At 68.6% G+C, this 20,069-nt stretch overlaps 1 protein-coding gene across 1 annotated transcript in view; it reads left to right on the top strand.

Annotated features, from left to right (window-relative positions):
- The window catches only part of COL5A1 (collagen type V alpha 1 chain), a 103,801-nt gene that overhangs the window by 15,986 nt on the left and 67,746 nt on the right, over positions 1-20,069 (top strand). Inside the window, exons 2-4 of the mRNA XM_054726870.1 lie at positions 6,974-7,141; positions 9,557-9,770; positions 10,611-10,773. Of these exons, the coding sequence (XP_054582845.1) occupies positions 6,974-7,141; positions 9,557-9,770; positions 10,611-10,773 (545 nt within the window). The remainder of the gene's footprint in view (positions 1-6,973; positions 7,142-9,556; positions 9,771-10,610; positions 10,774-20,069) is intronic.

A 20,069-nucleotide genomic window follows, 5' to 3' on the forward strand; every position in this document is an offset into this window, starting at 1 on the left:
GCTCGGGGGACGTGGGTGCTCCTGAGACGTGCTCGGGGTCTGGCTGACAAGGACCGTGAACAGCGTCCACTGTCAAGGCAGAGACCGCGGGCCCCGGCGCCTCGGCGTGTCGGGTGCCCGAAGGCCAGCGGCGGTTTTATAATCCGGTCTCCGGCCCGACTCGACGGGCAGCTGGTTCCCACCGATTGGTTGTAAAAGCTTACACACCCGCCACCAAAAGCTACAGGGAAGTCTGAAGAAGAGAATGCCGAGCAGCCAGAAAGCCCTTTCTGGCTTAAACCGCGCCGCTGCGGGGCGGCTGCTCGGCGCCGAGGGCCCTGCCGGTGGCCACAGGCGCAGCCAGAGGAACTGCTGACCCTTTTTGGCCAGTTCTCCCCCGAGGACCTTGTCCACTGGTTTTCAGAGCGAGAGGAGGGGCGGGAGCTGCGGGGAGAAAGTCCCCGCGCTGGGCCAGCCTGACGGACAGCTGTCCCGTCCACTGGGACAGGCCCCCGGGAGTCTGACCTGCAGCTGTCGCTGCTGCCCTCCCCCTAGCTCGGCGCGGCGCGGCGCGGCCCTCTGCACAGGGCGCTCAGGTGGCAGCCAGCCGCCCTCGGGCCTCCTGGGGGCGGGCGGGGCGGGCGGAGCCTGCCACACACACTGCCCACCCCATCGCGGAGCCTGGCACCTGTGCCATCCCCTCCCCTTTCCTCAGACAAGGAGGCAAATTACCCCCAGGAGCCGAGATGAGCCGCCTGCCCTGCCGCCCACCTCCGTGCCCACCCCGTCGCCGCCGCCCACACGGCCGCCCGCCCACCTCCGTGCCCGCAGCGTTAATGTCTTCGTCTGTGGTCTGTCGTGGTCAGACCCTGTGAGGAATGATGGGGAGAGGGACACACACGCCATCCGTTCCCCTGAGGACAGACAGAGGGCACCCACGACCAGCCAGGGGAGATCGGCGAGAAGCTGGGCGCACCCGACGCTCGGCCGGTCGGAAGGTGCCCCTGTCCCTCGGGTGACCTTTCCTCCCGTCCTCAGCGTGGAGTCCCGGTCTGGTCGGCAGCACCCCCTCCCTGGGCTGCCCAGGGCTGTCCTGGGGGGCGGGGGGGTCACCTGAGCCTGGCCCCGGGGGCGGTGGCAGCGCCTGACGGTCTTCCTCTCCCTCCTCCTGCGGCCGCTGCCCAGGGCCCGCCCGCCACCGCCTCCTGCGAGCCCACGTGGGCGCAGGACTGACTCTGAAGTAACAGTGTGTACTATGTATGTGTGTGTGTGTTGTGTGGTGTGTGTGTGTATGTGTGTGTATGTGTGGTGTGTGTATGTGTGTGGTATATATGTGTGTGTGTGTATGTGGTATATGTGTGTGTGTGTGTGTTTATGTGGTGTGTGTGGTATATGTGTGTGTGTGGTGTGTGGAGGGCTCTCTGCCCACCTCGCGGGTTGCCAGGCCGGATGTAGGTGGCCTCAAACTGGTGGTGGCACATACGTGTGTCCAAGCCTCACGAAGGTACCTGACAGCCTCTGGCCACAGCGGGGGGTGATGGGGGCGCCTGAACGGGAGGTGGAGGATGGGAGGTCCCAGCCTGGGGGCTCAGGTCTCACCCCATGACGGCCTGGTGTGGGCACGAGTCACGGGCGGGGACAGGACTTCTGTCCGGGCTCCAGGTGGCCCTGCCCGCTGTCCCGGGCCCTCGCCGTGTCACTGGCCCGTGCCTGCTCCCGTGGTCGGTTGACGGTCCGCTGGAGTCTCCAAAGGGCTTGTTTGTTCCCGGACCTGCTGGGTGGGCCTCCCGGATGGGGTGCCGTGGAGGCTGGTGCAGGGGTGGGGGATGGGGGCCTCAGCCCCTTGATCCTGTAGGAGCTGCGGCTCTTTCTGCTTCCCGGAGCCGTGAGACGGGAGCTGGCAAGGCCAGCAGGGGTTGCAGGGGTGCTCCCAGGGGGTGCTCCCACAGAGTGAAGGTGGGGCGCCTGCGTACCTCTGGCCCCTGACCTGCAGTCAGAGTCTGAGAGCCTAAAGATGGAGACTGGTGGTCACTGAGGGCCCGGACACGTTCTCTCAGGACAATGGCGCTGACTCTGGAAGGAGCGCAGCGCCCCCGCCGCCCCTCCCTGCAGTTGGCACGGCCAGCCGGCTCGCTCACGGCTCCGTGGCCCAATCCCCGGCGGGCCCTGGCCCCGCACCCGGGTCTGGAGGGCTTGGTGGCCAATGTCGGGCCACGGAGCTCCGGGGCGGGAGGCCTGGGCGTCCCAATGTGACCTCGAGCCCCTGCCGGAGGGGTCAGCAGCGTTCCCCGGGGGATGCAGGGGACCCCAGATCCCTGCCTCACCGTTCCCAAGAGCGCTGCTTGGAACCGGTCCCGAGTGTCCTGTGGCTTTGCCTTAGTGGTGAAGGCCGGTACGTGGACCTCAGGACGGAGACAGACCCGCCCAGACCAGCTCAGTCCCGAGGCCCTGAGGCCCTGAGGGGAAGGCGGGGGGGGGGGCGGTGAAACTACCTTCTGAAGGTGACGTGAAGCCCTCACCTCACCCCTCCCAGGGCTGGGCCCCGTGGGCCCTGTGGTTTGAGAAGGGCCCGGGGCCTGGTGACTGGTGGGGATGGGAACAGCCCTGAGAGCCCTGATGGGGCAGCGGGGCACCAGCACTGGGGGGCTGAGGGGAAGTGACCTCGTGGGTCCAGAGGGATGTTAGGGTTCCGAGGCTCAGAGGGCAGCTTCTGAGAGCCGCCACCCCCAACCCGGACCCAGGCTGGGGTCCCCCAGCACACCGTCAGCCCCACCCACGGGGCCTGGGCGTCAGGCATCCTCACCAGCGGCAGGTGGGGTGTGACCTTTATGAAGAGGAGGGCAGGAAGGGGGTGGGTTCAGGCCAAGGGCCAGGCAGGCCCTGTGCGCCCGAGGCCGGAGGGAGCTAGACCACTCAGGCTTCTCATCCAATCCCCCTCGCACCCCACTCCGGGCCAGCAGAGCGGCCTCCTGCTCAGCGCCCGGCGAGGTGGGCTAATTTACAAGGTGAAGTCCCACCAAGTCATCATTCCCTTGTCCCTGCCTGACAGGACCCAGTGCCAGGGCCGGGTCTTGGGCACTCTGCCGAGGACTGAGCCCCGCCCACACGGAAGGCCCCGCCCCTCCCTGGGGGTGAATAATTAAACCCTGCAGTGCGGTCTGGGGGTCCTTGGCTCAGTCCCTTGGTCTGAAGCCCCCTCCCTGCTGCTGGGCTGGGGAGGGCTGGGCACTGGAGCTGCTGGCATCAGCACCTGCTCAGGGTCGCCCCTTCCTGGGTGTTCCCTCCGGAGGGGCTGGCAGTGCTGGTAGCATGGGCCACAGGGCGGTGACCCCAGGCCCTCCACCTGCTTGTCTGGCTTCGCTCCTCCGTCCCCTCCTGAAGGCGGGCTGCCCGCTGTCGGCGGAGGAGGGTGCTGCCCTGGGGGCGGGGGTCCCACTGGCAAAGGAAGGGGCTGCTGGGCCTGAGAGGGGCCTGGCCCCGTCGTCTTTCCTCTGAGCTCTGAGGAGGGGCACCCTGACTCGAGCTGACGCCCAGGAACCAGTGTCCGTTCCGCCGACAGCAGCCGCCCCCCACCTGCTGCCCTGGGTGCCGAGGCCCGGCCCAGCCCCCAGCCCACGCCGGGTTCCCGGGAGGAGGTGAGCGATCTGCCCGCCAGGTCCCGCTGGCTGGCGCGGAGGGCCATCCTGCTGGGCAGGGCTGGGTGCCAGGCCCCCGGGCCCCCGGCGTGGGCTGGGCCCTCCCCTGGGGTTCCACTCTGGGTCCCACCCGCCCACGGGGGGTCGTGCTGCGTCCGGGCGGCTGGGTCAGCATCTCGTGTGCTGCGGCCGTGAAGTGAGGGGCGGCGGGCCCGGTGACAGGTCTCGGGTCTCGGGTCTCGGCTCCGAGGAGCGCAGGCCGCTGACTGAGGGGATCGTGGGAACGGCGTCGTGAGGCGCCGAGATGGCTCTCGCGTGGTCGGTGATGGATCCGCCCGCCCGTCTGCCTGCCTGTCCGCCCCACGGTCTGCATTTGAGCTCCTCCTGCGTCACCCGGTCACCTCGCCTTCCTTTCCAGCTCCTGCTGCTGCCTCCTGGCACCTGGTACCCGGAACTCAGCTACTCCCACTTCCTCCTCCCGCCGCCTTCCCGCTGGCTGCGCTTCCTGTCGGCGGGCAGGGTCACCGGTGCCCTGGCATCAGGCAGAGTCCCGCTCGCCCGCTCTGGGCAGTGGGCACGGGGCCGGGGCCTGTTTCCCGCGGGGCCCCGTCCAGGAGGAGCGGAGAGACGGCCCGACAGGGGAGGCTGCTCGCCCAGGAGGCCCTGTCCCGCCCGCTTCCTCTCGGACGCCTGCCACGCCTTTTACAAAACATGAGAACACCCTCGAGCTCTGCCCGGGCGCCCTGGCCAGCAGGAGGTGGCACGGGGCCTGGAAAGGTCCGTGGCCTTTTCAACTCGCTGCGGCGGCGAGCGGCCTGGGAACAGCTCTCCCGCCAGCGATCGAGAACACAGGGCCGCGGCGTCTGGGAAGAGCATCAGGCCGGTCTGATCCTCCCTGGCCGCCGGCCTTGGAGCCCGGTCTCAGGGATGAGCCAGCGCTCGGCACGGTGTCACGGCGGCAGGTGAGCCAGCGGCTGGCACGGCCGTCTCTTCCCACGGGCGAGGCCAGGCCTGGGGCTGTGCCGGGCACCTGCGCCAGCGCTGCGTCTGGTGTCCCGCGGGGGCCGAGGCCGGAGTCCCTGGTGCTGAGCTCTCCGGCGGTGCCGCCCGCGTGGGAGGGACTGACCACCCCTCGTGGCGGCTGGGCGCTGGGTCCGAGCTGAGCACTCCCAGGGAGATCAAAGGGCCGCGGGAGGCGGCGACCCGGGCGCTGGCCCCCACACTGCCCCTCCCTCTGTCCTACCTGGCATTCCTTCCTGAGCTGGGAAATCCATGTCCCGTGTTTCTGGTCTCTCTTGGTTTTTTAAAGATACACTTCATTTATTTCAGAGACGAAGGGAGAGGGAGAGAGAGAGAAGCATCAGTGATGAGAGAGAATCACCGATCGGCTGCCTCCTGCACGCTCCGCACTGGGGATGGAGCCCGCCACGCGGGCCTGTGCCCCGGCCGGGAGCCAAACTGCGACCTCCCGGTTCATAGGCCGATGCTCGGCCCCTGAGCCTCGCCGGCCGGGCTCTGGGCTCTTGTTAAAGTGACAGACGGCTGCGCAGAGCTGGGCTGTGGCAGTGCTTCCGCTGGAGGCAGGGCCTCGGGACTGGGGTCGGGGTGCGTGGAGCGTGGGGGCACTGCCTGGGCCGTGCTTTGTGCCCGAGAAGAGCTGCTTCCCCTCCCGTCCCCCCCGTCACCGCGGACCCTGCCCACCCTGCCGTGGGCCCCTCCCTCCCAGCTTGTCGTGGTTGAGGATGGCACGTCCACAGAGCCGGCACTGACCACCCTGGCCGGGCACCGGCTCCCCTTCCAGGCCGCCCTCCCGGCACAGGCCTGTCTGTCTTGTCCGGACAACAGTGGGGCCACCGGCCCCGCCCCCGATGGTTGTGCTGAGCTCCACGGGAGACCGACATGGGGTCCTTTCTCCCCTCCAGGTCGTGCGCCCTTGTTAAAAACGTGGGGCTTCCCTCTGCGTAGGCCCCCGGCCGGTAACAACCCCGCTGGGGAGCAAGGCGGTGAGCTGGCCACTGCAGAGTAAGCAGGCCAGGCCCCCAGGGCACAGTGGCACAAGCAGCGGGCGCCGACCTTCTCGTAGCAGGGGTCCGAATCGAACGCCAATTGGTGTAAGCGTGAGGACAGCGCATTGGCTTAGGCCAGTGGTCGGCAAACTCATTAGTCCGCAGAGCCAAATATCAACAGGACAACGATTGAAATTTCTTTGGAGAGCCACGTTTTTTAAACTTAAACTATGTAGGTAGGTACATTGTTATTAACTTAATTAGGGTCCTCCTAAGCTGGCCTTAGCTAAAAACTCAAGGGGCCAAAGAGCCGCATGTGGCTCGAGAGCCGCAGTTTGCCGACCACTGGCTTAAGTAGCTGATCCTTCTTCAGGAACAGCTTGATCCAGGCGCCCAAACAAGCTGGTGGGAGTCTGTCTCTCTGCATCTCAGACGGGCGCTCCCTGAGCCCCGGGAGATGGCCCCCCAGCTGCACCTGAGCCCAGTCACCGTGACGCCAAGCCCGTGGTATTTTCTCAGCCGGGACGCCGAGGGGCCTTGCGTTGGTGGCAACAGGAGTTGAACTTCCCACGTGAAACTGGCTTTGTTGAGGGCGGGCACGGGAGGCAGTCTTTTGCACGTGGGCGCGGGAGAGTCGAGCTGCGCAGTCCGTGTGTGGCTTCCGTGGGACGCCGGCTTCCCCCGCCCTCTCCGCGAGCCCAGGGTGAGGGCAGGGCCTTCCAGGAGGCGCGCAGGGGCCCGCTCCTCCCTCGCCGTGGCTCCGCGCCGTCTTGTCTCCCGGATACCGCTGTGAACGGTTGTGGGGAGATTGCCTTTTAATTGGGTGCCGATGGGGATCAGATGCGCCCGGCCTACCCTGCAGACACCCGAGGCACCAACACTCAGAACTTGCACGTGAGGTTTCTGAGCTGTCAGTCATCCGCCTGAGCGCCCTGCACGGCGCCTCCCTCCGCAGCGGTCTGACCGCCACCAGCTGAGGCGGGGGGGGGGGGGGGGGGGGGGTTTGGGGGGGGGGGGTTTCGGGAACCAGGCTGGCGTGTCCGGCACTTGCACCCCCTGCCCCCGCACCGGGACTTGGGGGGGGGAACGCGGTGTCGGTTCCGATCGGGACGGGGTGGCCGTCAGGCGGAGCACGGGGCTGCTGGGGTGTGGACCTGGGGCGGGAACCGGCTGCCTGCCTGGACGAGGGAGCGACTCTCCAAAGCGGGATCCACTCCCCCCCCCCCCCCCCCCGCGCCCCGGCTTCAGGGCGGCTCTGGGTGGGCTTCGGTGCAGCCACCGCCCCCGCCTCCCTCCCCACTCGGGTCTCGGCGCGCCTGTGGCTAACCTCCCCCCCCCCCCTTGTCCTTTCAGCTCAGCCAGCAGACCTCCTGAAGGTTCTAGATTTTCACACCTTGCCCGACGGCGTAACCAAGACAACGGGGTTCTGCTCCACGCGGCGGTCTTCCAGGGGCCCGGATGTTGCTTACAGAGTCACGAAGGACGCCCAGCTCAGCGCGCCCACCAAGCAGCTGTACCCTGGTGAGAGACTCGGGGTGCGCGGGGTGCGGTGTGTATGTGTGTGTGAGCCCGTCTCCCCTCCCGCCTCGTCCAGGAGCGGCGAGATCGCGCTCGGGTTTCTGGGAAGCCCAGGAACGAGCCGGGTTTGATGTCACCGGAGGGGGCGGTGGGCCTCGAGGACCCTGCCCTCCAGCAGGTGTCTGTCCTCCGTGCCGCCGGCTGCCAGGCCCCGAGCGCACGGAGGGAGGCTGCTCCTGGGCCGGGAGGCGGGGGGGGGGGGGGGGGGCGCGGAGGGAAGCCTCAGGGTCGTGGGAAAGGCAGCGCTTCCAGACAGAAGCTTAATGGGGGGCAGTGACCCCGAGAGATGCATGAATCACACATCACACCTCCCAGCGAGAGAGCCGGCTCTTAATGAGGATCGATGGCCGAGCACGGAGCCGGACTGCTAATTACCTGCCCAGAGCGGGGGTGGAGGGGGGGGGGATGTTAGCTGCTGAGACCGCGTCCGAGTTGTCCGTCATCGGCCGCGGGTGGTATAAGGCACCCCTCCCACCGCCCAGCGTCAGGGAGCCGCTCGGGGCTCCCCTGGAGGAGGGGCCGCGGGCTGAGAGGGATGAGCTCCCGGCCCGAGTGAGCTCGTCTCTGATCCCGGTCGGAAGGGCCGGGCCTGGGCGGAGGCGGCCGCCATAGACGTGCCCTGTGATTGTTAGCAGCTGGGCCCCTTCTCGTGGCTTGAACGTGGCCTTGACCCAGAGCCGGGCTCTCTTTTGACCAGGGATGGTTCTCTGCTCGTCCCGCGTCCCCGCTGGGTCCCGAGGGACGCACTCTTTCAGGGGCTGCATCTTCGCCTCCGGCGCCCTCTCCCCCTCACTCTGCGCTGCGCCCCCACTGTCCCTCCGCCTCCCCTCAGACCTGTCCGGCGTGGTCGGCGCTTTGTAAGGACGCCACTTCTGGTTGATGAGGTCACTCGGAGGCACGCGTCCCTTCAGGAGCCCCCCTCGGGGCGCCCCAGTCGCCCCGGGTCCAGGGGTCCAGCCTCGGGACTGTCTGACCCTCAGTGCAGACGGAGGTCACTGTCAGGGCCGGCTCGCCCTCCCGGAGAACTGCGGGGTCTCGTTTTCATGCATCCAGAGCAGCCCGCCTCTGCCTCGGCCTCACACCCGCCATGCTTTAGGGGACATTGATCTCGGTGTCTGAAACGGCGGTGCCCCCACACCCACCCTCGCCCTCGCCAGATCGCTCCACCTGGTCCCCGGGGACGCGAGGCCACAGCAGGCGAAGTCTCAGGCCGCCCGGGATGTCCCCTCCCCACAGCCTGGCACCCTGCACGCCCTGCTCCAGTGACCAGAAGCGGAGGCCAGCTGCCCGGCCACGCGGCCGTTCCGCCAGCAGAGGGCACCCCCAGACAGCTTCCTGCAGGGCCGGCCATCCGGGCCGTCTGGGCGACCTTGTTACCTGCCCGAAGGAGCAGCTGATCACGATCCTCTCCTCCTCCAGGCCCTAAGCCCGGCCCACAGCCCTCGTAGCACAGAGCGTGTCCCCTCCCCACGCAGCGTGTCCGTCGGACCCCTCTGTGGGCGCCGCGCCTCCGGCCACGCTGAGGAGTGCGCTGACCGGACGGAGCGTTCTGGCCGCTGGACCGCACGTCCGTTAGCCCGCGCGCCCAGGCTCCTGGCAGAGCTGCAAACGCACACGGCGGCAGGAGAGTCGAGGGGCGCCTGGCCGGAGGGAAGGGGTGCATACGTGCGTGTGCGTGTGTGTGTGTGTGTGTGTGCGTGTGCGTGCAGAGAGGTCTGGAGCGAGCGGGGCAGGCAGGCCCGCAGGGGTCTGGCTTTGATGGCCTCAGTGGGCCCGGCCCGGCCGCCGGAGCCTTCCCGCCATCCACACGGCAGGGTCCTTGCTTTGTTTCTGTGTTTGGTTCTTTCCAGTCTGGATGGAAGTCTTGGTTTCTTTCTACCTTTTCTCTGTTTTGCGTGTCAACCAGGAAATGGCAAGAAGTGCGATTCTAGTCGACCCCCTGCCTGCCCCCCTTGCTCCCCCATAAGGGGCTGAACAACACGCCCTCCGCTAGGCCCAGCTCTGGGCGCGCAGAGGGTCCGAGGTGCCCTGAGACAGCCTGCCCGGGGCGCTCACATCCCGGGGTCCCCGCTAGGACTTCTGCGCAGATGTGTTACCGGGTGGGGGCGGAGCGGGCCGGCCGCGGGAGCCCGCAGCTGGAAGGACCCGATAGCTTTGCACTTGAACTGAGCCTCAAGGGGCCGGGCTTGGCCATGAGGGGACAGCCGGGGCTGCAGGAACAGTGTGATCCAGGGGCACCGTCCTCGGCGGCCGGGGTGCCAGGTCCCTGAGCGTGTTGGTGTGTGGTGGCTGGGCGTGGTTGGCAGCTTCCCGATGGCCCTCTGACCTCTGCCCTCTGCCCTCTGCCCTCTGCCCCAGCGTCTGCGTTTCCCGAGGACTTCTCCATCCTCACCACCGTGAAAGCCAAGAAGGGCAGCCAGGCCTTCCTGGTCTCCGTCTACAACGAGCAGGGCATCCAGCAGCTCGGCCTGGAGCTGGGCCGCTCCCCCGTCTTCCTGTACGAGGACCACACGGGGCGGCCGGGGCCGGAGGATTACCCCCTCTTCCGGGGCATCAACCTGTCGGATGGCAAGTAAGTGGGCGCCGCTCGGCCACCCAGGCCCCCTGGAGCGTCGGGGCAGGCCCCCGGGGCCCGCGGGCAGACGGGGCGTCCCGCAGGCCGTGCGTTACAGCAGCGGGGCCGAGGGCCCTCCGGGGAGCACCGGCGGGGAGCACTGGGCGGGGAGCCCCGTGAGCTGGTCCCGGCCCTTCTCCCTGGGCCTCCGTCTCCCCTGGGTGCAGGGCAGACGCCAGCCCCTCCGTTCGGAAGGGACGTGAGGAGGTCGTGCGGCTGTACCCCACATGCCCCATAGAGGGTTTAGGGAACCCTGGCGGGCACAGACGCATCAGGTGTGGCACGGAACAACAAAAGCCAGGCAGAGCTTCCCGGGTTCTGTGGGCGCACCCCTCGGCCCGGCGGTGTGACCGTGGCCTCCTCAGTGGCTGACACGGAGGACGCCACGGGCAAGGAAGGCCTTCCGTGACTCGGGAATTTCTCGCCAAGAGTGCCGTGTGGGTCCCGGGGTGCCACGGTCCCCGTCGAGCTCACCTTCCCCGGAGCCTGCCCTCTGTGGTGGGGTTCAGGGGCCCCCACGGGGCTGTCCCCTCCTGTGCCCCGGCCCGTGGCCCACTCGCGAGCCCACTTGGGTTCCAGAGCCTGCGCTTGGCGCTTCCCCGTGAACTCTGGGTTCAGACGGTGACCCCGCCTGAGAGACGAGGAATCGGAGGCATCCGGGGCGGAGGGCGTGTCGCGGGGGTGCATGGTGTGGCCGGGGTCCCATCGCAGGGAGAGGGGCCTCCTCCCCGTGTCCCCCGTGACCTGCCGCTGAGCCCCCGCGCCGCCTCCACCCGCCGGCTGCCCGTGTCTCTGCAGGTGGCACAGGATCGCGCTCAGCGTCCACAGGAAAAACGTCACCCTGATCCTGGACTGTAAGAAGAAGGCCACCAAGTTCCTGGACCGCAGCGACCACCCCACGATCGACACCAACGGCATCATCGTGTTCGGCACCCGGATCCTGGACGAGGACGTGTTCGAGGTGAGCGGAGGGCGGCTGTTGGTGGGGTTGGCTGGCGTCCGCCGTGGATGGGGTGTGGACGGGTTGGCGTCCGACGTGGCCGTGGCTTCTGCGGGTCTGAAGCCCCTGCCGCCGTCCCGATGAGCGTGTGTGGCTCGTGGGGGTGGGGAGGCCCCGTGAGGACGTGGAGGCCGCCCTCGTCCAGGGGGTCCGATACCCGGGTCTGCCAGAGACCAGCGTGGCGGGGAGACCTGCCCTCTCACACCCGCGGGCCGGCCTGGGAAGGGGCAGCCGCCTGTGGGTGGACGTGGGGGGAGAGCTCGGCCAGCGTGTGGGGCTTTGGGAAAACGGGCGGCCACGGTTCAGACGGGCTCTGAGCCAGCGGCGTCCCGGGCACCCGAGAGGTGAGGGCAGCCCCCGCACTGTCCTCCCGGACGGACGGCGTGCTGGCAGGTGTTAGGGCCGTTCTCGGCGCTCACCAGCGTCGGGTGGGGGAGGCGTGGACACCCAGGAAGGGGTCCGAGCAGCCACCCCTGGTGGAGACGGGGGTCTGTGGGGCCTGCCCGCCTGCCCGCCTTGGCAGAGCCGTTTCCAGCCCCTGAGCCTGTGGGGCGCAGGGGGGCTGGCGCCTGGACCCCGCTGGCAGTGCCAACTTCTGCAAGTTACGGGGACACACCCTCGGGCGCGCTGCGGCGGCCGGGCTGTCCTGGGAGCCGGGGGTTGCACAGACGGGGCGGAGTGGTTGCCGCGCAGACCTTGCTGGTGGGAGGAGCCAGGTGCAGCAGGTGACGTGCCGGACCTTAGGACTCCCGTTTGTAAACACGGGGCCAGGAATACGCCTCACGCGATGTCGGGGAGCCTGCCTGGGCTCCCTGTGAAGCGCTCGGCGTGGGTACCGCTCAGGGCGGGGACCGGGTCGCTGCTGCCCCCGCCTGCTTCCCGAGTGGAGTTCGGGGGCAGGAGGGGGCGGGGGGGGCGGGGGGGGTGGGAGGGGCGGGTTGGGTCAGCCTGCATCGCTGTGCTGTGCTGCCTGTGACTGCCAGGCCTGTGCGCGTGGCTGTGCCTTTAACGGGAGAGTCAGGAAACAGCTTTATCGAGCTTTTAACAAATTAGGTCCTGAAACAGATACCGTTTCCTTAGCCAGAAAAGCCATTTTCCCACGAGCACAGACAGGAAGAATCCACCGCGATGGGCGGCCCCGCCGAGGTCGGGCGGGTGGGCCTGTCAGACTCAGGGTCCCCATCTGTGAGATGGGACGATCACAGGGCCCCCCGTGGTGTGTGGGGGCCGTGTGTGAGGCCAGTGCAGGGGCCTCCCCAGGCAGCCAGTCCCCGGTCGCTGGGGCTGCTTCCCAGGGAGGGAGGGGCCAGGAGGCTGAGACTTGAGGTCAGGAACACGGACGTACTCACCGTGTCCACGGCTCAGCATAGAGGCCGCACATGCTGGTTGAACGAATGAAAGAACGAGCAGCCAGAGATGGCGGCCTCGTGTGGGGAGGCTGGTGAGTCTTTGTCAGGTGGTGGTGGTGGTGATGGTGATGGTGGCGGTGATGGTGGTGATGGTGATGATGGTGATGGTGGCGGTGATGGTGATGATGGTGGTGATGGTGGTGATGATGATGGTGGTGGTGATGGTGATGGTGATGATGGTAATGTTGGTGATGGTGGTGGTGGTGATGGTGATGGTGGTGATGGTGATGATGGTGATGGTGGCGGTGATGGTGATGATGGTGGTGATGGTGATGATGGTGATGGTGGTGGTGATGGTGGTGATGGTGATGATGGTGATGGTGGTGATGGTGGTGGTGGTGGTGATGGTATTGGTGGTGGTGATGGTGATGGTGGTGATGATGGTGGTGGTGATGGTGATGGTGGTGGTGGTGGTGATGGTATTGGTGGTGGTGGTGATGGTGATGGTGGTGGTGGTGATGGTGATGGTGATGATGGTGGTGATGATGATGGTGGTGATGGTGGTGGTGGTGGTGATGGTATTGGTGGTGATGGTGGCGGTGATGGTGGCGGTGTGATGGTGGTGATGGTGATGATGGTGATGGTGGTGATGGTGGTGATGGTGGTGATGATGGTGATGATGATGGTGGTGATGATGATGGTGGTGGTGATGATGATGGTGATGATGATGGTGATGATGGTGATGATGGTGGTGGTGGTGATGGTATTGGTGGTGATGGTGGTGGTGATGGTGGTGATGGTGATGGTGGTGATGGTGATGATGGTGATGGTGGTGATGGTGGTGATGATGGTGATGATGATGGTGGTGGTGATGATGATGGTGGTGGTGATGATGATGATGGTGATGGTGATGATGGTGGTGGTGATGGTCATGGTGGTGGTGATGATGGTGATGGTGGTGATGATGATGGTAATGATGGTGGTGATGATGGTGATGGTGGTGATGATGGTGGTGGTGATGGTGATGGTGGTGATGATGGTGGTGATGATGGTGGTGGTGATGATGATGGTGGTGGTGGTGGTGATAATGGTGATGGTGGTGGTGATGGTGACGGTGATGATGGTGGTGGTGATGGTGATGGTGGTGGTGATGGCTGTTTATCTTGGCCACTGAGCTTCCTGCAGGGACCCGCACCCGGTCCTCAGGTAGTGTCTGTGAGGGAGGTCACATTACCCTCTTCTACAAATGAGCACGCTCAGGGCTGGTAGAAGAGGTGATGGGTTAGGCAGCGCCGTCACCTGTGTCGGTGCCTCGGCTCTCTCTGCGGTTGTGCCGGGCCTGTTCCTTCCTCTGTGGAGCTTGGCACAGAGTGTGTCCCGTGCCCCATGGTCACCCGTCCCCACGGCTTGTTCTCTGGAGACCGGAGGGGGGAAGGGCGGGCCAGCTGCTCAGGTGCTGCCAGGCACCAAGTGCGGGCCTCCGAGTGTGCGGGCCTCCGAGTGTGCGGGCCTCCGAGTGTGCGGGCCTCCCAGTGCGCGGGCCTCCGAGTGTGCGGGCCTCCGAGTGTGCGGGCCTCCGAGTGTGCGGGCCTCCGAGTGTGCGGGCCTCCGAGTGCGCGGGCCTCCGAGTGTGCGGGCCTCCGAGTGTGCGGGCCTCCCAGTGCGCGGGCCTCCGAGTGTGCGGGCCTCCGAGTGTGCGGGCCTCCGAGTGCGCGGGCCTCCCAGTGCGCGGGCCTCCGAGTGCGCGGGCCTCCGAGTGCGCGGGCCTCCGAGTGTGCGGGCCTCCCAGTGTGCGGGCCTCCGAGTGTGCGGGCCTCCCAGTGTGCGGGCCTCCCAGTGTGCGGGCCTCCCAGTGCGCGGGCCTCCCAGTGTGCGGGCCTCCGAGTGCGCGGGCCTCCCAGTGCGCGGGCCTCCGAGTGCGCGGGCCTCCCAGTGTGCGGGCCTCCCAGTGCGCGGGCCTCCCAGTGCGCGGGCCTCCGAGTGTGCGGGCCTCCCAGTGTGCGGGCCTCCCAGTGCGCGGGCCTCCGAGTGCGCGGGCCTCCGAGTGCGCGGGCCTCCGAGTGCGCGGGCCTCCGAGTGCGCGGGCCTCCCAGTGCGCGGGCCTCCGAGTGTGCGGGCCTCCGAGTGCGCGGGCCTCCCAGTGTGCGGGCCTCCCAGTGCGCGGGCCTCCGAGTGCGCGGGCCTCCCAGTGTGCGGGCCTCCCAGTGCGCGGGCCTCCGAGTGCGCGGGCCTCCCAGTGTGCGGGCCTCCCAGTGCGCGGGCCTCCGAGTGCGCGGGCCTCCGAGTGCGCGGGCCTCCGAGTGCGCGGGCCTCCGAGTGCGCGGGCCTCCCAGTGCGCGGGCCTCCGAGTGCGCGGGCCTCCGAGTGCGCGGGCCTCCCAGTGTGCGGGCCTCCCAGTGCGCGGGCCTCCCAGTGCGCGGGCCTCCCAGTGTGCGGGCCTCCCAGTGCGCGGGCCTCCGAGTGCGCGGGCCTCCGAGTGTGCGGGCCTCCGAGTGTGCGGGCCTCCGAGTGCGCGGGCCTCCGAGTGTGCGGGCCTCCCAGTGTGCGGGCCTCCGAGTGCGCGGGCCTCCGAGTGCGCGGGCCTCCGAGTGTGCGGGCCTCCGAGTGTGCGGGCCTCCGAGTGCGCGGGCCTCCGAGTGTGCGGGCCTCCGAGTGCGCGGGCCTCCGAGTGCGCGGGCCTCCCAGTGCGCGGGCCTCCGAGTGTGCGGGCCTCCGAGTGCGCGGGCCTCCGTGTGCGCGGGCCTCCCAGTGCGCGGGCCTCCGAGTGTGCGGGCCTCCGAGTGTGCGGGCCTCCGAGTGTGCGGGCCTCCGAGTGTGCGGGCCTCCGAGTGCGCGGGCCTCCCAGTGCGCGGGCCTCCGAGTGTGCGGGCCTCCCAGTGTGCGGGCCTCCGAGTGCGCGGGCCTCCCAGTGCGCGGGCCTCCCAGTGCGCGGGCCTCCCAGTGCGCGGGCCTCCCAGTGCGCGGGCCTCCGAGTGCGCGGGCCTCCCAGTGTGCGGGCCTCCGAGTGTGCGGGCCTCCCAGTGCGCGGGCCTCCCAGTGCGCGGGCCTCCGAGTGTGCGGGCCTCCGAGTGTGCGGGCCTCCCAGTGTGCGGGCCTCCGAGTGTGCGGGCCTCCGAGTGTGCGGGCCTCCGAGTGCGCGGGCCTCCGAGTGTGCGGGCCTCCGAGTGTGCGGGCCTCCGAGTGTGCGGGCCTCCCAGTGTGCGGGCCTCCGAGTGTGCGGGCCTCCCAGTGTGCGGGCCTCCGAGTGTGCGGGCCTCCCAGTGTGCGGGCCTCCCAGTGCCGGGCTGGGCCGGGCCTCCGAGTGTGCGGGCCTCCGAGTGTGCGGGCCTCCCAGTGTGCGGGCCTCCGAGTGTGCGGGCCTCCCAGTGCGCGGGCCTCCGAGTGTGCGGGCCTCCGAGTGTGCGGGCCTCCGAGTGTGCGGGCCTCCGAGTGCGCGGGCCTCCGAGTGTGCGGGCCTCCGAGTGTGCGGGCCTCCGAGTGTGCGGGCCTCCGAGTGTGCGGGCCTCCGAGTGTGCGGGCCTCCCAGTGCGCGGGCCTCCGAGTGTGCGGGCCTCCCAGTGCGCGGGCCTCCGAGTGCGCGGGCCTCCCAGTGTGCGGGCCTCCCAGTGTGCGGGCCTCCCAGTGTGCGGGCCTCCGAGTGTGCGGGCCTCCGAGTGTGCGGGCCTCCGAGTGTGCGGGCCTCCCAGTGTGCGGGCCTCCGAGTGTGCGGGCCTCCGAGTGCGCGGGCCTCCCAGTGTGCGGGCCTCCCAGTGTGCGGGCCTCCGAGTGTGCGGGCCTCCGAGTGTGCGGGCCTCCGAGTGCGCGGGCCTCCGAGTGCGCGGGCCTCCCAGTGCGCGGGCCTCCGAGTGTGCGGGCCTCCCAGTGTGCGGGCCTCCGAGTGTGCGGGCCTCCGAGTGCGCGGGCCTCCGAGTGCGCGGGCCTCCCAGTGCGCGGGCCTCCCAGTGCGCGGGCCTCCGAGTGTGCGGGCCTCCGAGTGTGCGGGCCTCCCAGTGTGCGGGCCTCCCAGTGCGCGGGCCTCCCAGTGTGCGGGCCTCCCAGTGCGCGGGCCTCCGAGTGAGCGGGCCTCCGAGTGCGCGGGCCTCCCAGTGCGCGGGCCTCCCAGTGTGCGGGCCTCCGAGTGTGCGGGCCTCCGAGTGTGCGGGCCTCCGAGTGTGCGGGCCTCCCAGTGCGCGGGCCTCCGAGTGTGCGGGCCTCCCAGTGCGCGGGCCTCCGAGTGTGCGGGCCTCCGAGTGCGCGGGCTTCCGAGTGTGCGGGCCTCCGAGTGTGCGGGCCTCCGAGTGTGCGGGCCTCCGAGTGCGCGGGCCTCCGAGTGTGCGGGCCTCCCAGTGCCTGGCTGGGCCGGGCCTCCCCCTGTCCAGGCCGCACAGGGGCAGGGACGGGGCTGAGACCCAAGTTCTTTTAAAGCCTGGTGGGCTTTTGAGGAGGAGACCCGTCCGCCTGGCCCTCACGCTGGCTCTGCAGCCCACCTCTGGGTCTGGGGACGCAGCGCCCCCTCTCAGCTCACTGAGCTGGCCCTTCAGTCCCTCCAGCCACTTCAGGGTCCCATGAGGCTGGGACGTGGCCATCCCCCGCCCATCCCTGCACCCTCGGCCCCCGCTCCCCATGGAGTCTCTTGTGTGGCATTTTGCAGCTGCACCAGCGCAGGTGTGAGTAGCCAGGAGCCAGGCCCCAGGGGCAGCAGCTGGAGGGGCAGGTGAGAGTCGGATGGGGCCTGGAGGGGCAGGTGAGAGTCGGATGGGGCCTGGAGGGGCAGGTGAGAGTTGGATGGGCCTGGAGGGGCAGGTGAGAAGTGGATGGGCCTGGAGGGGCAGGTGAGAGTTGGATGGGCCTGGAGGGGCAGGTGAGAAGTGGATGGGGCTGGAGGGGCAGGTGAGAGTTGGATGGGGCCTGGAGGGGCAGGTGAGAGTTGGATGGGGCCTGGAGGGGCAGGTGAGAGTCGGATGGGGCCTGGAGGGGCAGGTGAGAGTTGGATGGGGCCTGGAGGGGCAGGTGAGAGTTGGATGGGGCCTGGAGGGGCAGGTGAGAGGTGGATGGGCCTGGAGGGGCAGGTGAGAGGTGGATGGGGCTGGACTGCCAGGTCGTGGGGCGTCTCAGGCTGGGACCAGGGTGCAGGGCCCAGGGCCCAGGAAGATCTTCCTTTAACCTCACGTTCATGGTGTCAGACCTGCTCCCGATCCCACGCCTCTCCAAAGCCCATGGAAAGAATGACCTCGCGCCTGGCGGGAGCCCGCTTTTCCACGGTGACTCACGATGAAAACATCACGGCCGAGCGTCAGTGTGAGGAGCTCGGGCCGCTCGGGCCGGAGCAGGGACTCGGTGGCCGGTCACTGGCCGGTCACGGGTGAAGTCCGTGCGGCCCTGGCGCTCCCTCCCCGCAGCCCCCACCTGGCGTGCCCGCCCCCCTCCCGTTATGCCGACCTGAAAACCAGGCTCCGTGCTTCCGGGGAAACTCTTCAGGTTCGCTTGGTTGCGATGGAAGCCCAGGTGTGCTGGCCTCGAGCCCCGGGCTGCGCCGTCCGCCCCCGGCTCTCTGCAGACGTGTGGCCGTGCGCGCCGGCGGCTGGAGGCTGGGTTGTTCCGGGGCCGCAGGCTTGCCGACTTCCCCCCCTTCCCCCCTTTCCCCCCCTTCCCCTCCCCCGCCCCCTCCAGCGGGAGCCCGTGTATTCTCACATCGTCTGTGTTCCCTTCCTGAGTGTGAAGCGCTTCCGTTAAAACCAGGCTATAAAGTCGCAGGAAAAGCGACACGAGGGACCCCGGCCTGCTGGGCGGGAGAGGCCCGGGGGGGGGGAGGCGGGGTGTCGCTGGGAGGGGAACGCAGAGCTAAGGGCACAGAAGAGGGACCAGGAGTGCGTCACAGACAGCCAGGCTGGGAGGCGCGGGGTCAGCCGGATTTGGGCAAACGGGACGTCCATATTCTATGCCCACGGCCCCGAGGTGGCAAAGCTCCCTGACGCAAGCTCTGTGACCCCCCCCCACCCCACCCCCAGCCCGCTCACAGCAGAGGTGCCGGCTGGATGCAATCTCATGATCGAAAAGGCAGAACCGATTCCCTCTGCGAAATGCTCCTCGCGCAGCGAGGCCGAGGACGCGTGCGTCCTGGGGTCCGGCAGCTGGTGCCCTCGGCTGCCCGGTGGCTGCGGCCGGAGACGGGCCGCTGGTGGCTGCCCTGGCATCGAGGCTGGCAGCAGAGCGGGGTGCCGTCACGAGCCGGGCGGGCTGGCAGAAGCTTCTAGGGCTCAGCCGGGCCTACTGACCTGGCCGGGAAAGAAGCGCGCGTAAAAGGAGAAGCTGGCCGTGGTCGGAGCGAGGGGCTGGGCGCGGCGGGCACCAGGGGTGGCATTAGAGCTGAGTGAGTGATTAGCGGGCTCGGCCGGGGGTCAGAGGTAGGACCAGGCGCAGCCTGCGCTCCTGGGGCTGGCGGCCTGGGCACGGGGACGCCGTGGTGGGCGGGGCGCGTCCAGGCCCCTCGCCAGGCAGCTGCTCCATCGAGGGTACGCCAAGTGCTGCCATCACGCCGCCCCCGCCGCCCCGAGCCCCTGTCCCTCCCGTGACTGCCCGTGAGAGCACCGTGCCGATGGCAGGCTGCCGGGAGAGGGGATGTTTTATTTGAGTTGGATGGAATTTGAACTAGAAGTCCTGTTGCTCCATAAAAACGTGTGGTTTTGATTCACTGTTCCTGTCGTAAGTTCTCTTCTGCTGAGAGTTTAAACTGTGAGCCAGGAGCCTGCCATCTGGTGGGAGGGAGGGGAAGGGGGGGAGGGGAGGGGAGAGGCAGCTCTGACAGTCACGGAGGTGGAGGATGTCAGGACCTTGCTGAGCGGGCCCTCTGGGTCGGGTGTCAGTGGGGAGGCAGGTGAGGTGCTGAGCTGCGATGCCCGTGTGCCATGGTGGGGCCCCGGCCTGCACCCGCCCCCCCCCCCCCCCCCCCGTCCCTGAGAGGGAGGAGACCGCGCAGGGTGGCGGCGGGCTGCGGGGCTGCGGTCAGCGTCACTGCGGAAGGGGGGTCCACCGTGCGTGGCCAGAGGCAGGGCCACGCGGCTGCCTGGGAGAGGGTGCGAGGAGCCGGCTCTGCCTGCGGAGTTCCGAGCTCCGGCTCCTCACGGGGGTGTGGAACCCAAGCTGGGCCGCGCGCCTCCCGGATCAGGTGCTGATGGGCCTAGTCTGGACTCTAGGACCATGACTCCATTCTGCCATTGAGTCACCCTCGTCACCCTCGTCACCCGTCCCTGGGCCAGTGTGGGCAGCCGGGGAGGGTGCAGATCCCGCTGCAGAGCTGTGCACACCGGCGCCTTGCCCCACCCCCCGGGGCCGTCCAGGGACCAGGCTCAGTGACGGGGTGGAGGCCACTCCGGGTCCTCCTGCGGCTCTCCCTGCCTCCCTGGCACAGGGAAGGGCTCGCACACCTTCGCCACGTGAGAGGCGGGAGGGCTGGCGCCTGGCTGGGCCTGTGGTTCTGACGGGCAGGATGGCCTCACTCCTTGGGTTGAGCTCATGGCACTGTCCTCCCAGCTCTGGCTGAACCCAGCAGAACCAGGGGTGGGGGTGAAGGGGCCACAGGCGCTGGAGCCACCCAGCCTCTGGCCAGAGAGGGGCGGCCTGGCTTGAGGGGCCTCAGGGAAAGCCTGCTGGATGCATGGCCTGGGTTGCATCTGACCTCGTCCACGGGGCACGACGGAAGGCCGAGGTGTTAGGGGGAGTGGGCGCTGCCAGGCAGTGCGGCTCTGGGCATGGCTGTGCCCCTGTGTGTGATGCAGCGGCTAGCAGTTGGGAGATGCTCAAGAATTGCTACTGGATTTATGAAAGGGGGATGGATGGAGGGAGGGATATATGGATGGATGGATGGTGGATGGATGGATGGGTGGATCGATAGGTGAAAGGGTGGGTAGAGGGTAAGAGGCAGGGAGGGAG

Source organism: Eptesicus fuscus, chromosome 15, assembly GCF_027574615.1.
Source record: "Eptesicus fuscus isolate TK198812 chromosome 15, DD_ASM_mEF_20220401, whole genome shotgun sequence".
Lineage (NCBI taxonomy): Eukaryota > Metazoa > Chordata > Mammalia > Chiroptera > Vespertilionidae > Eptesicus > Eptesicus fuscus.